At 39.4% G+C, this 16682-nt stretch overlaps 1 protein-coding gene across 6 annotated transcripts in view; it reads left to right on the top strand.

The window, feature by feature from the left end:
- LOC122556640 (ras-GEF domain-containing family member 1C-like) overlaps nt 1-16682 on the top strand; it is a 237115-nt gene that overhangs the window by 172561 nt on the left and 47872 nt on the right. For 3 of the 6 annotated variants that reach the window (XM_087995333.1, XM_043703591.2, XM_043703589.2), the window contains exons 2-5: nt 6619-6677; nt 7574-7733; nt 11818-12000; nt 15144-15266. In XM_087995333.1, coding sequence (XP_087851459.1) covers nt 11824-12000; nt 15144-15266 — 300 coding nt within the window. In that variant the 5' untranslated portion in view covers nt 6619-6677; nt 7574-7733; nt 11818-11823. Of the gene's footprint in view, nt 1-5307; nt 5405-6618; nt 6678-7573; nt 7734-11817; nt 12001-15143; nt 15267-16682 lie in introns of all 6 variants that reach the window. The other 3 variants (XM_043703592.2, XM_043703590.2, XM_087995332.1) reach the window with 2 other exon arrangements.

Genomic DNA, 16682 nt, shown 5'->3' with positions numbered 1-16682 from the left:
CCTGCCTTATTTCCCAAGGTAGGTCAAGTTTTGCACCTTCCCTAGTAGGTACATCCACATACTGAATTAGAAAATTGTCTTGTATGCACTTAATAAATTCCTCTCCATCTAAACCTTTAACACTATGGCAGTTCCAGTCTATGTTTGAAAAGTTAAAATCCCCTACCATAACCACCCTAATATTCTTACAGATAGCTGAGATCTCCTTGCAAGTTTGTTTCTCAATTTCCCTCTGACTATTAGGGGGTCTATAATACATCCCAATAAGGTGATCATCCCTTTCTTATTTCTCAGTTCCACCCAAATAACTTCCCTGTATGTATTTCTGGTAATATCCTCCCTCAGCACAGCTGTAATGCTATCCTGATCAAAAATGCCACTCACCCTCCTCTCTTGCCTCCCTTTCTATCCTTCCTGTAGCATTTGTATCCTGTAACATTGAGCTGCCAGTCCTGCCCATCCCTGAGCCATGTTTCTGTAATTGCTATGATATCCCAGTCCCATGTTCCTAACCATGCTCTGAGTTCATCTGCCTTCCCTGTTAGGCCCCTTGCATTGAAATAAATGCAGTTTAATTTATTAGTCCTACCTTGTCCCTGCTTGCCTTGATTGTTTGACTCGCTTCTGTTCTCAACTGTACCAGTCTTAGAATGATATCTTTCCTCACTATCTCCCTGGGTCCCACCCCCCCCCCACCTACCTTACTAGTTTAAATCCACCCGAGCAGCTCTTGCAAATTTCCCTGCCAATATGTTAGTCCCCTTCCAATTTAGGTGCAATCCGTCCTTCTTGTACACGTCACTTCTACCCCAAAAGAGATTCCAATGATCCAAAAATGTGAATCCTTCCCCCATATGCCCGCTCCTCAGCTATGCATTCATCTGCTCTATTTCCTATTCCTGCCCTCACTAGCTCATAGCACCGGGAGTAATCCAGATATTACTACTTTCGAGGACCTCCTTTTTAAATTTCTGCCTAACTCTCTGTAATGTCCCTTCAGAATCTCAACCTTTTCCCTTCCAATGTCTTTGGGTATAGGCCAGACCAGGTAAGGATGGTAGTTCGGTGAAAGTGAGGACTGCAGATGGGGAGATCAGAGTCAAGATTAGAGTGGTGCTGGAAAAGCACAGCAGGTCAGGCAGCATCCGAGGAGCAGGAAAATCGACGTTGCAGGCAAGAGCCGTCATTCCTGATGAAGGGCTCTTGCCCAAAATGTTGATTCTCCTGCTCCTTGGATGCTGCCTGACCTGCTGTGCTTTTCCAGCACCACTCTAAGGATGGCAGTTACCTTTCCTAAAGCATATGAATGAACAAGATGGGTTTTTCCAACAATCAGCAATGATTTCATGTTCATCATTAGACTCTTAGTTTCAGATTTTTATTGAATTCGAATTCTACCATCTGCTATGGGAGAATTTGAATCCAGATTCCCAAAACATTAACTGAGTCTCTGGATTAATAATCAGTAGCACATTCAAGGTTTCAGCCTTCAACAAAGATTACAACACTTCTAGACATTGACATTGGCTGCAACATGACCCAGCAACAATAAAAGAACAGTGATATATTTCCAAGGCAGGATGAAATGTGACTTGGCAGTGATCTTGGAGGTGCTCTTGTCCTTCTCGGTCATTGTAATTAGAAGTTTGGAAGGTACTTTTGCAGAAACCTTGGTAATCCTTGGAGTAAATGTACATTTTTCTGCCACTGTGCACTGATGATGGAGGGAGTGAATATTGAAGGAGATTGGATGGGGTGGGGGGAGCAATCAAATGATATGCTTTGTCCTGGATGGTGTTGAGCTTCTTGAATTTTATTGGAGATGTACTCATCCAGGCAATTGGAAAATTTTCCATCACATTCCTGGCTTATGCCTTGTAGATGGTGGATATACTTTGGAAAATGAAGAAGTAAGTTATTCATTGAAGAATGCCAGGTTTATGACTTCCCCTTGTAGCCACAGTATTTATACGGCTGATGCTGATCAAATTTTTGATGCCCATCATTTTAACCATCATAGGTTCAACAACAATAAAGAGAAATTATTGCCAAATTATGGATTTTTGGTGTATAGTATGTCCAAGAGCAACAATACCCTTATGTGGATGTTAACTATCAAGATAAGTTTATGTAGCAGTGCATTGTGCCTTTATTCTGCAAGTTGACAGTTGTTACTTTTAAATTACAGAAAAACAAGGGTTAAGAGAAAAATGGATTGATATCACCAACACAAATAATCACTGTGCTTGAAAACAAAAATATTAGAAGGCACTTCCTGTAGTGGCACAATACTTTATCAAATGATTTAGTTAAGCTTCCATTAGTATTTAATAAGAGCAGGTAGATATGTGAATGAAAACACTGTGTAGTGCAGTTTTCAAAAGAAACAAATATTTTCTTTGTGCTAAGTAAATCATTTTGGAGCACATTATCAAATCACTAATGCAAGGCACTATTGTCATAAAGTAAGAAGCAAGGTGAGATCTTCCCAGAGGCTATTCTAGGATTTGAACCCAGAACATTACCTGGGTATCTGGATTAATAATCAATGCCATATTCAAGGTTTTTTTTCAAAGTTCATCATATCACACTAATGATAGACATTATACACAAATTCAAGATTAGAGCAGTGCTGGAAAAGCAGTTTCCTGGTGAAGGGCTTTTGCCCAAAATGTCAAATTTCCTGCTCCTCAGATGCTGCCTGACCTGCTGTGCTTTTCCAGCATCACACTAATCTTGACTCTAATCTCCAGCTTCTGCAGTCCTCATTTTCACCATTATATGCAAAGTGTTATGATAAATTTTGTTAATCATATTTTATTCTATAAGGGTCCTTTAGAAAGCATAACATTCTCTGGTAATTTCCAGTTCACTTTTCTCTAGATACATGGACCAGACATATTGCTAAAAGAATGTAGAATGACATATTGTTATATATTATAGTACATTTTTCAAATCTATAACAACACTCTATTTTTTAAAATATTTTTAAAAATCTGTTTCATTAAATTTGCTGAGTTCAGACTTGTTCAGTAATCAATGTGAAAGAGATTGAGTGAAGTTTTACCTGGCAGATCTCATGCAGCTTTTAGGATGCTGGGATTGAAATTAGCCAACATGACCTCCAAAGGTAGCAATCTCCTAGTTTAGTCCTCGTGCCATGTGCTAGAGGGAATAGAAATAGGAAATACAGTAGATAATGCAAGACTGGAGAAACGATGTATACAATGTGGAAGAGATTGAGGGAACTTTATGTAGCAGACCCAGGTAGATTTTCATGATATAGGAAAGAAAAACAATCAAACAATCCAAAGAACTGTAGATGCTGGAAATGAGAAACAGAAACAGAAATTGCCTGGAAAACTCAGCAGGCCTGACAGCATCTGTGGAGAGAATGCAGATTTAACATTTTGAGCAAACTGGACCTCAAAGCCAGCAATCTCTGGATTATCCCCAATGAACTGTGTCATTGAGTTTAGAAGTAGGAGAATAACAAGATGGATGCTTAGTTGGTGCAGGAAGGAGGCCTTTAGATTCTGAGGACATTTAAGGCTGTTCTGGGGGAGAGTGCACCTGAACAGAGACAAGACAAATATTTTTGTTGAGGTGAGTTACAGGGGCAGATAGTCTTGTGGGAATATGATGTCATGATAATGATATAAACATTCCTTAAGAAAGGACAGGACAACAAATATTCCTGGAGACCAAGTCATCAGGAAAGAAAAGAGTAGGAGTGGCAGGATTGATTAAGAAATGCATTACAGAGCTGGAGAGAAAAGACGTGATTGAAGCATCAAGGACAGAATTTATTTGCTTCCAGCTAAGGACCAATTGAAGTGCCATTCACTCAAGAACTAGTGGGAAAGATGTAGAGAAACTAATTTGCTGGGAGATTACAGGGAAGTGAAAGAGTTGTTGAGTTGTTAGAATTGGATCCTTTACTTAAAACATGCACTGGAATAAAAATAGTGTAAGGGAGAAGAGTTCTGAAGTGCATTTGGAGAAATTTCCAGATTAGTATGTTTCCAGCTCAATGAGAAAGGTGGCATTGCTGAATCCCAGAAAAAGAGGCAGCCAAGTGGATCAAACATCAATGGGGAATGTGTATGGAGCATTGGTAGTATCATTACATTTATATTAGCGACAGGAAATAACCAGGAGCAATCCAGAGCAAAGCTAACTATTGGAGGGAGGGCTAATTTCAAAAGAGTGATAACAGAGTTGACACAGATAAATTAAAATCAAAGATCAACAAACAAAACTGTAAGAGAACAGTGGACACCTTTTTATAAAGGATACAGTTCAGATACATTCTCTAAGGGGGAAAGGGTGAGATAGATAATACCAGAAATGCCTGGATGAAAGAGATAAGGAGTAAGATGAGGCAGACAAAGGCTGTGAAGATGAAAAGAGAAAATACTGGAGGAATTCAGCAGGTTTGACAGCATTTGTGAAGAGAGAAAGAGTTAATGTTACTGTATTAATATCTGGCATCTCTCTCACCCATGAAAGATGTTAACAAAATCATGTGACTGGATTGTGTTCCACCAGCCATGGGTTTGAAGATAAGCAGGAGCAGGGATCTTAAAATCTGACAGACAGCTTGTCCATCACCTACCAGTCTGCCCTGACCTATCTCAAATTTTACAAGAGATGATGGAGGTATCACACAACCTGCCTTTTGAAGTACTTAAGTAGATATTAATTGGACTTGACCTACCATTGGTATTTTACCCATAGCAAAGTGGTCGGGGGGGGAGGTGGAGGTTGCCCGCACTATTCAGGATGTTCAGCAATTTTAGTTGTGCAGGCTGCTGTTAAGCAAAGAGTAGGGGACATCCTATGGTCGTCTCCTGTGTCCTTTGTAAGTAACTTCACCAGATCATAACCCCTTCAACACATCCCTATGGCCTCTTGAATCTAGACCCTAGTATCCAATCACCAGGACCATGACTCTGACTTACCTCGCCACATGGAGGTGGCACAGAGCTGCCAGCCTTCTGATTAGCTGACAGCTCTCTAATATGGAGCACCCTTCTAAGATAAGACTGGAATTATCCACTTAAAGCAAGTAATGCTGCTTCAAGCATTAGGAATATAGGTCAGTTAGTTCGCCACAACTTTTTTTAACCAGCAAGCGTGACCCAGGGAACCCTATAAAATTCAGCCCATAGTGAAAGTAGAATAATAATTGAGTAAAAAGCCAATAAAGAAGAAGTTAGAATGACTGTCTGTCTATACTTAAAGTTAATGAACCATCAGGATTGCATGAGACGCAGTTGAAGAAAATAAATGTACATGTTACAGAGGCTGCCATTTTTCAATCCGTCTCGGATACAGAAGTGGTGCTAATGGATTTTACACCCTTATTCAAAAGATGTAAGAATCACCACAGCAACAACAGGTCAGTCAATTTAATCTCAGGGGTCTGGAAACTTTTTATAATGTAAGAAATGATGACCCAGGACAAAACTACCAGTTACTGGTACAAATATAAGAGTAATTAAGCAGAGCCAGTATGGTTTTTGTGTAGGTTTAGGTGTTTGATGAGGTAACGGATACAGTTGATGTGGTGAACATGGCTTTCCAAAGGGGTTAATTTAAGTGCTAAATAACATAGTTGGCCAGAAAGTTAAAGCCAATGGGATAAGAAGAATGGAGATAGAATAATTTTTATGCAGTTGAAAAAGGTCACATACAGCAGTTGGTGCTGTTCCTTGCCCTTTTTTTTGAATTTGCTGAGAAATGAAGATTATGTCTGTCATGCCTCTCACAAGGTGAAAAGTGCATTGTGAGTCTGGAAGGAGCTCCTTGCAACTAAGGTCATGGTTTATCAGGCAGCAATGATCTCCATACTCCTGTACAATTCACAGACTTGGACAACCTACAGTAAATACCTCACTGCACTGGAGAAGTCCCAGCAGCGATATCTATGCAAAATCCTCCAAATCCATGGTCTAATAGCACTGTCTTCTCCCAAACTAACTGCTCCTCATTCTGAACCAACACCACTGGATGGGGCATGTTGTTGGTATGCCTGATACTGGGCTAATGAAGCAACTGCTCTACTCAGAATTTGGTCAAGTCAGAGACTATCACAAGGACAGAGGATGTCCTCAAAAACATCCCTGAAGAAGTCAAACATTCCTTCAGATTAGTGGGAGATCCTGGTTTGTGAATAACCAAAATGGAAAAATCTTATTCAGGAAGGCACAAAGCTTGTTGAGAGATTTTATTGAGAATGTATAGAGGTCAAGTAGAGGTGTCAGAGGGAGCACACAAATCTCCAAACAATCTATTTATCCAACACTTCAAGAGCCTACTCACATGCGACAGAGTCTGCAGATTACACATTGAACATAATTATCCCCTATTTCACAACCCATCAAATCAGCGTGAAAACAAGCCTTCTTCAGTGCCAAGGGATTGTCTAATGAGGAGAAGATAATGTAGCAGGGATACAAACAGGGCTGAGTGCTAGAAAACAGAAAGCAGTGGTGAACAAAAATTAAAAAACAGAAAATGCTGAAAGAAAAGTCACAACGTGAAACATTTAGTCTCTTCCTCTCTCTCCATAGACTATCTGAGTATTTCCAGCATTGTCTGTTTTTATTTCAGATTCCCAGCATGCATGATAAAGAAGAAGAATTGATTTCCAGACTGGACAAAATCTGATGGTGAGGTTCTCTGCGTGTTGGAATTAGGACCGCTATGTACAGGGCACAATTTCAAAATTTTCAGTTAGTGCAAGTATTGTGAACTCTGAGAAGGTTAGAGATAACTTTCAAGAGGGCATAGGTGGGCAGTGGTAATGGAGGTGACATGACAGATGAAATCAAAGAAGCATCAGTGGTGTGCTTTAGTAGGAAGAATAACAGGAAACAGTATAGAATAAGCGATACAGTTTTTAAATGGAGGGAGGGCAAAGGAATTATATGTGCAGAAACTGTTGAAAGTGGTAAGGCAGGTTGCGAAAGCAGTTAATAACGCATATGGAAAGCAGTTATAATAATGCATATGAGTTTTACATAAAGTGTAATGGAGTAAAATAGCAAATAAGTTATGGTGAACCTGTGTAGGGAGAAAAAGCACTGGCTTGACCTCAACTGAAGTATTGTATCCAATTCTGGGCATTGCAGTTTAGGAAGCATGTGAAGTAATTAGTAGGTGCTGTAAAGATTTACAAGAATTATTCCAGGGATAAGAGATTTCAGTGGATTGACTGATGAAGCTGGAACTATTTTCCTTGATGAGAGAAGGTTTGACGGAGGTGTTCAAAATCATAATGAGTTTGGATGGACTAGATTTAAAAAAATCAAACTGTTACTCTTGGTGTAAAGACCCAGAGCCAGAGGTCACCAATTTAAGATAATTGGCAAAAGAACCAGGTGTGACTTGAAGAAAAGCCTTTTTTTTAATGTGACGAGTAGTTAGGATCCTGAATGTACTTCCTGAGAGTGTGAAGGACAAATTTGTTCTCTTGCGGAGAGCTACCACAGAAATGAGAGGCTGACTGGCAGTAAACGCAAGTCTTTATTTTCTCTCTTTCAAAATAATGATCTTGTCTTTGCAGGTAGTAAGAACCACCAGAAAAAGTGGCTTCAACTCACAAAACCAATGACAGTGCCATCTCTAATGTTATCAGTGCCCAACAGCTTGCCAATGGAGGCACTCTACAGAAATGGCTGCCTGTAGTTTGAGTCGTGAGGGGAATACTGCTTGTCTTCTCACAGGTCAGCAAATCACTTTTGTTATCAGTGGTCCATATAAATCTTTGCAAGGTGGAATAACTTATTGATGCTTTCAGCAGGTTAACAAATTAAGGTGGGAAGATATTTTGAAAGGAGATAAATTCAATTTTAACATTATTTACCATTAATTCTGTCTCTGATATAGAAGAACTAATTTTTATCAGATTCTCCAACTGCCTTCTTGGAGAGAAAACCTATCTTAAATACCGAAACTATATTTTATTTTTGATATAATCATGAGCTATTTTTAAAATAATACAGGATTAGTTCCCAAGTAGTTTGGTCTGGTTTCCAAATTAAGGAAGTGATCATTTTTTCTTTACAGGACTTCCCTTTTATGTCAAATAAGGTGCAAAATTTACTAGGTCAACAGAGATGCTTTGACACTGAATAATCCCATGTTCACATCAAGTGTTGCTTGCATTTTGCTGCACCAGTTTTCAAAGTGTACAACTAAGCTAGCCTCTTAACATTACTTGGGAGAGGTCAAAACCAGAAGCCATAAATATCAGCTCATCACCAGTTAACTGTTTAGAGAGTTTAGAATAAACATCTTTACCAAAAGGAGTCATGACAATGGGGAACTCGCAAACCACAAAGTATGTTCCAGAGATGCCTATAAGGGGAAGCTGGATAAGCACGAGAAGAAAAGCAACAGAAGCTGATGGGGGCTAGAATATAGGAACAGGAGTGGGCCATTCAGCCCACCATATCATGGCTGACCTTCTCCTCAATGCCAATTTCCTGCACTAACTGTATCTCCTTTAATGTCATTAGTCTAGAAAAATCTATTGATTTCTTGTTCAATCTGCTCAACGACTGAGCTTCTACAGCTCTCTGGAGGAGAAGTTCCAAAGGTTCATCACCCTCTGTGTGAAGGAATCCCTCCTCATCTAAGTTTTAAATGGTCTGCCCCTTATTTGTAGATGATATCACTGGTGCTGGAGTCACCAACCAGGAGAATATTCCTAACCATATCCTTCTTTACAGCCCTGTAAGATTTTTGTGAGTTTCAATGCACCTGTCTCATTCTTTGAAATTCTATAGAATATCGACCCTGTTGCCTCAATCCCTCCTCATAAATTAATCCAGCATTCCAGGAATAATCTGGTGTACCTTCATTGCACTAAATAAATGGCAAAACATTCTTCCTGAAATAAAGAGTCCAAAACTGTACACAATCCTCTAAGTGCAGTCTCAGCAAGGCTCTACACAACCACAGTGAGATATTTTACTCCTGTATTTAAATCCTCTTGAAATGAATGCCGACCATACTTTTTGCCTTTCTAATTTCTTGCCACCTCTGCATGCCTGCTTTTAGTGCCCCATTGACAAGGACACCAGATCCTTATGGACACTCACACTTCACAACGTCACTCCATTTAAGAAATATTCTGCCTTTTTCCTTCTAACAAAGTGAATAACTTTGTGCTGATTTACATTATTTCCATCTGCCATGTTCTAGCCCATTAACTTAGCCTGTCCAAGTCCTTTTGAAGCCTCCTTGTATTCTTCTCACTACTTACATTCTCACCCAGTTTGTTATCTTCAGCAAATTTGGATATATTATAATTGGTCCCTACATTCAAATCATTTATGTAGATTGTGAACAGTTGTAGACTTATGACTGACACTTTACCAGGATGTTGCCAAGTTTGGAGGGTTTGAGTTATAGGGAGAGGCTCAATAGGCTGTGGCTGTTTTCCCTGGAGTGTTAGAGCCTGAGGGGTGACCTTTTAGAGGTTTATTAACCCTATGAGGGGCATAGATAAGGTAAGTAGACAAGGTCTTTTCCCTCAGTGGGTGAATCCAGAACTAGAGGGCATAGGTTAGGGTGAGAGGGGAAAAATTTAAAAGGAACCTAAGGAGCAAAGTTTTCACGCAGTGGGTGGTGTATGTATATGGAATGAGCTGCCAGAGGAAGTGGTGAAAGTTGGTACAATTACAATGTTTAAAAGGCATCTGGATAGGTATATGAATATGAAGCGTTTAGAGGGATCTGGGCCAAGTGCTGGCAAATGTGACTAGATTAGTTTAGGATATCTGGTCGACATGGACGAGTTGGACCGAAGGGTCTGTTTCCATGTTGTACATCTCTATGATTCTATGATTTATGATACCCAACTGGGAGAAATCTGCCATCCTGTGATCTCTTTGTGCTTTAGAGGACCTTGCACTGTGTTATAAATTCTAGCCATTACCTATCTACTATAAAATCTTGTAGTGTATTTTCCCAATCCACCCTAGCCAACTTGCCTCATACACTCAGAGTTCCCTTTGCTCACATTTAAGACATTAGTTTCAGAATGAACTATGTCACCTTCAGACTTCATGTAAAGTTCCATTATATTATGGTGCCTATTGTCAAAGGTTGCTTTACAGCAGGGGTGTTATATAGCCCTTCTCATTGCATAATGCCATGTCCAAAATTGACCAAACCCTACTTGGCTCCTCAACCTATGGCCCCACAAACCCAGGAATCCTCCAAAGCATTGTGCTAATTTGGTTAACTGAATGAAATGGTCTGATCCTATCTCAGTAAGGTCTATGAACTCCTCTCTCCACCTGTGCCTTTCTATCTGCCATTGTTCTTTTTATCATAGTGGTAGAGTTTGATGGTAGCTTTCCAAATCTGTAAATAATGGGACTCTGCTATAAGAAAGCTCACTCACATCATTTACACATTATTTGTTTACTGCAACTAACATATTTTATTAGATAAAGGATAAAAAATAGATTTTCAAAGGTAAATCTAGGCAAAATATATGAAATGGAATTTAACGCAATCTGCTGAAGTGGTAGTGGAGAGGGGTGAGAGAATCACGTGGAGTGGGCAAGTAGGAACCTGACACTGGAATGAAGCAGTCAGCATTAAAGTTCCAGGGCAGTGAATTTACATGGGCCTGGTGGGAAGCCAAATACGACCATTAAGAAAGCAATCAGAGATATTTGCTGAATGCAATTTGATGGGATTTTGCAAGTGGCAAGTAGGGATCACACATCATCATATTCCCTACTGTTGATGTTTGAGGGTGTTGATGTGAGATAGCTCTCCAATTTGGAAGGTCGCCATTTTGTAGCTGCCTTCCTCAGGAGGAGAGAAAGAGTTCAGAAAGTTGTATACTGAGGGGATATAGATATAAATAGAGGGAGAGGGACTAATGGTACATACTAAGAGGCAGTACATAGAGTGAAGACCAGATGATACAATCAAAAGGGCATAGATAGGCTCTTTAAAAATAGCAGCAGAATCCAATGGAAGGGCTAAAACCAGGCCCATGATGATCACAAACTAAATATAGGGTGTTGGTGGATCAATGAGCAGGGGAGGAGCAATGCTTAGCAAGATGCCTGCAGACATCAGAGGCACAGTAGAGGCAAGAACAGCAAAGGGCCTGTCTCCATTACACAAATGGATAAGCTCTGCACATCATCTTCCTAAATTGGCTGGCCTCTACCTTGGGAATCGTGTTTCCCTCTGGGTTTGCCAGTGGAATTCATACACGTGGGTTAAATACTGCTCCACAGTAATGGGCTCTGCCGAGGAGGTGGCTGGTTTTTGGAGTGTAGTCTTCCAAGCAAATTGGACTTTTCAGTTCTAAAGTCTACCCAGCGTTCTTCTGGGAAGCCACCATGGTTTCCTGATGACAATAGCACCTCATACGTTAGACTGAAAACAAAGTCAGGATTGCGAGAGTGCCCTTTATTAAATCTTTAAGGATTTAGTTAGTTACCAGAACATTCAGGTTGCCTGCCAGTATACAGAACCTGTCCTGTCTTCCAAATTCACGGGAGGTGGCACTGGGTCAGAGGGGTGACCACTAATCAGGAACATGAAATTGAGGCCTCGTCCGACTCCCATCCCACTTCCACACATGTGAAAATTCAGTCCAATTTTAAAAATTGAGCTTGAGGAAGATTACGAGTATTGGACAAAGTTGTGTTATGAATCTTTCTGAAAGAAAAGTAATGTATTTTCCATGGGGTTCCTCTGAATGCAATTACACAAATACAGTAAATACTGTTTTCACTTGTTCCTGATAAACCTTTCTGTCTCTCTTCACAGGAAGGCATGCCACAAACATTGACTTCTACAAGTATGTTTAACACGAGTGGCTTTAGCCATCAACTTCACCCAACCAAAGAAAACGAACATGAAAGGCTAATATTTCAGGATGGTAACCTTATCTCAGCATCTTTAGAAGCTTTGATCCAACATCTCATACCGACAGTTGACTATTATCCTGAAGTAAGTGTAACCATTTTTATTGATGCATTTTTGCTGGTACAGTACCATTGCAATTAGAAACAATGTTTCAAATATTATAAGAAAATAACTGAAGCACTGTATCTATATTTTTAAATGCCATTATGCTTTTGCAATGTTTATTATCTTAATAATCACTTGTTCACACTGCAACAGCATTTACACCTTATATCAGTAGTGATATATACATTCTGAGACCAAGACAAATGATTGTTAGAATTGTAGACTTCTTCAGGAGGAGACATCATACACTATGGATCACAGTCTAATTTTTTTTAAACTTCTGCTGGGGAAGCAGCCCCTCACAAAGCTTGTATTTTTAAGACTTTGAATTCAGACTGTCTCCACCTCAGATACTGAAGCAGGCAATGTACCTGACCTAGATAATATACAGGTTCAGGCTGACAACTGGCAAGTAACATTCACATGACAAAGATGCCAGGCAGTAACAATCTCCAAAAAGAGTGAATCTAACCATTACACTTGACATTCAATGGCAAGACCATTAATGAATCCCCAACTATCAACATCCTAGAGGTTCCCATTGACCAGAAACCAAATTGGACTTGCCATATATGTACTGTAGCTATAAGTCTATTGACTCCATCTACACTTCTTGTTGCCATGGGAAGGCAGCCAACATCATCAAAGACACCTCCCACCCCAGTTATAATCTCTTCCAACCTCTTCCATCAAGCAGCAGACACAAAAGCTTAAACACAGGTACTAACAGGTTTAAGAACAGCTTCTTCCCCACTGTTATTAGATTTCTGAATGGACCTCTCAAATTTCAAAACTAATGTTGCTTTTTGTGCACCTTCTTTGCAGCCGTAACTGTGTTTTCCTCACTCTGTTCAATCACCCTATGATCTTTCTATGTTATGAACAGCCTGTACAGCATACAAAACAAAACTTTTCACTGTACTTATGTTCATGTGACAACAATAAATTAAAACGAATCAAATCAAATCAAGAGCAGATCAGAGGGCTAAGGATACCGCAGTGAGCAACTCCCGTTGACTCCCAAAGCCTATCCACTATCGACAAGACACAAGTCAGGACTGTGATGTAATACTCCCCAGTTGCCTGGATGAGTGCAACTACAACCACACTTGAGAAGCTTGACTCCATCCAGAACAAAGCATCCTGCCTGATTGGCACCACGTCCATAAGCATTCACTCCTTCCAAGCAATGCTCCATATTAGCAATCTATGCCATCTACAAGGTGCACTGCAGAAATTTAGCTAGACTCCTTAGACTCCTTAGCACCTTGCAAACCTACGACCATTACCATCTAGGAGGAAAAGGGCATCAGACATATGAAAACAACATAAAGTTCCCCTTTAAGCCACTCACCATCCTGACATTAAAGTATATTGCCATTCCTTCACTATCATTGAGTCATAATCCTTGTAACTCCTTACTCCTCACCACCACCTTCACAAATAGAGATAGGCAATAAATGCTGACACAGCCAGCAATTTCCACAGCTCATGAATGAGTAAGAAATATTCAGCACCTTTTGCAACCCCTCAAATACTGAAGCAGTCTGTGATAATGTCCAGCAAGAGCTGGACAACATCCCGATTTTGGCTCATAACTGGCAAGTAACCTTTTATGTCATGTAAGTGCTAGGCAATTTCAATCTCAAACAGGAGAGAATTCATCTATGTTTGACATTCAATGACATTACCATCATTGAAAACCCCACTATTAACATCATCAGAATTGTATTGATAAGAAACTGAACTGAACCTGTCATATATGTGGCTACAAGACTAGGTAAGAAGTAAGGAATTCTGTAAGTACCTTGCTTCCTGACTGCCCAACACCTGATAAAGCATCAGCAGACAAGGACCCTGTCTTGGTCAGTGCATACATTAATCATTATTGGTTGTAATTGAACTTAAGAACTAAAAACAGGAATGGATCATTCAACCCTTCGAGCCTGCTCTGCCATTCTATTATGGCTGATCTTATCTCGGCCTCAACTCCACTTTCCTACCTGCTCTCCGTAACCCTTCAACCCATTACTAGTTAAAAATCTGTCTATTGCCTCCTTACCTTTACTCAATGCCCTCTGCACTCTGGGGTAGTGAATTCCACTGATTCACACCCATTTGAGAGAAATAATTTCTCCTCATTTCTACCTTTATGCTACCTTTATCCTAAATGGCTTCTTGTTCTAAATTACCCAACAGAGGAAACCTCACCTCACAGTTTACCTTATCCATCCTTTTTAGCTCCTCTCATTCTTCTAAACCCTAGACAGTTTGGGGTTAAACTGCTCAATAAGACAAAATCTTAATCTCTGGAATCAATTTTGTGACGTTCCTCTGGACTGCCTCCAGTGCAACTACATCCATCCTCAAGTATGGCAACTGTTAATACATTAAACTAAATTGGCCTGTGTTTTTATCCATTATTATGATCAGCTTCAACATTTCAAAACCAGCTACCTTCAACCTCTGCATCACTCTATTTATATCCCTATCCGTGTTTTTGTTCTCTCTAGATTTAACGTTTTTCCAATTTTGATATCCCAAGCCTTCTATTTCCCATTTTACAAAATACAAATTACAATAAATACTGCCACCTTTATCTTGTCTTCTAATAAATGCTGCTTGCACGTTATGCCTGCCATACTCAACCTCCACTCGCTCATAATTCTAAACAATAACTCAAAATAATCATCCTTATTTTCAAATCTCCACATGGTCAAAGAATTAGATCAGATTAGAATCCCTCCTTCCAATTCCTTCTGTTTCTGTCTCTGATTTCCCACTTTCCTTTCACTCCACCAGAGTTGGCAGAACCTTTGTCTGTCTCAATTCAATTGCATGAACTCTCTTCCTACACCTTCTGTACTTTGCAATTTCTCTCTTTGATTTTAGAAGCCTCTTCCAGGCATATCTTTCTTTGAATTACCTCCCGCAACTCTTATATTACTTTTGCTTGTCTACTATATGTCTTGAATGTTTAATATATTAAAGATATTCTATTTAAAAAAAGCAGATGTACACTTACTCAATGACATAAGTATAGAAATTGTACTACAAATAGCAATACATTTGTGGTCTCATGTTAAATTTGAACTGTTGCAAATGTGTATTTCTCTTTACAGAAAGCATATATATTTACATTTCTACTGAGTTCAAGATTATTCATCGAACCCCATGAGCTATTATCAAAAGTATGCCACATGTGTATAGAGCAGCAAAGTCTAGATGAGCCAGTGCTTGACAAGGTCAGAGTCATATTTAATTACACATAAAGCATTTCCTTTTAACAGTATGCTAATTGTACAATCCAAATAAATGAGTAGCTCATAGCAAAAATAATTCTCATTGCCAATTCATTTTTCCATTGTTGCTAATTTGATTTTAACTTGATACCAATGGCTGTTAACAATAATCTGTTGTAACTTTATCATTTATACAATGGGGCAGAACCTAAATGAACTGTTTGAAGAACTGTAATAGCTGTAATTTATACAACCACAGGTGTGAATGTTCTCAAAGCATAAAATGTTTTACCTGTTTTTCACAATCAAGGCTTTAATCTGATTTTATCTGCTTCTTCTTTCCAATACCTAAGGGTAATACCTTGAGGGTTCACAGCAAAGATTAATTAGAATGCTTCACGGGATGTGAGGGTTGTCATTTTGAGAAATTGAATAGGGGGCGTTTATTTCCCAAGATTCCAAAGTACGAAGCTGTTGAAGAGCTTGGCAAGGTAGATACTGAGAGGCTATTCCTCTCGTAGCAGTGTCTAGAGATCAAAATCATAGTCTCATGATAGTGGGTCAACCATTTAGGAATAAAATGAGGAAAAAATTCTTATCCCAGAGGATTGCAAAAATTTGCAATTCTCTTTCTCAGAGTGCTGTTGGTGTTCAGTCAATTAGTAAATTCAAAACTGAAATTAATTGGTTTTTAAGCATCAAGGAACTTGAGATTTGGATTTAGAATAGGAAAGAGGTCTTGAAGCAGAATTTCAGACATATTATGATTAAATTGCAGAGTAAACTCAACAGGTCATCATGCCTAGTTCTGCTCATATTGCTACTATATTATCATCATTATTCACAAAAAGCCTCTGATATTTTTATTGGTGTTTCTCCTCATCTTTGTCATCCACATGAACCACAGATACAGTGTTGAACCTGCAGGAAAGAGGGGTGAAAACTAAGAATGGTTACATATTACCCCACTGGGAGTCAGAGTGTGAGTGAACGTGGAAGTTTGTGTCTGTAATGGTCTTCAGTGCATACATTTCTAGTCTGCATCTATTATCATTATCTCCCTTGGCAATGGTATAACTCCAGTGGCCTGTTGCTTGTAAATAATGAGCTATTTAGGGTCAGAGGCCCCCCCTCAAGAGACCTGTATGTCATTAAATTATGCAATAATACTAAGTAAATTCAGTGAAGCTGTGTGTCTGGCAGCAATTGAAGAAAGAGATGTGATGATATCATCCAGCTAAAATAGAGGAAGGAGTTTTAGCATTAATTTTTCAACTTGTGTTGTGGAGAATGGGTATCCATTCAGTCAGAATGGCAAAGAGTGCAGTCCTCCATTAACCAGAATGTACTGTGAAGGTTTATTTCTGCAGCTTTTAATATTAGAGGAGAAAAACTGTGCTAGTGCCTAAGGAAGGAAAG

Source organism: Chiloscyllium plagiosum, unplaced genomic scaffold, assembly GCF_037043375.1.
Source record: "Chiloscyllium plagiosum isolate Xiang-an unplaced genomic scaffold, Cpla_swu_hap1 HiC_scaffold_16, whole genome shotgun sequence".
NCBI lineage: Eukaryota > Metazoa > Chordata > Chondrichthyes > Orectolobiformes > Hemiscylliidae > Chiloscyllium > Chiloscyllium plagiosum.
The sequence above is the reverse complement of the archived record's forward strand: the minus strand, read 5'-3'. Positions and strand labels throughout refer to the sequence as shown.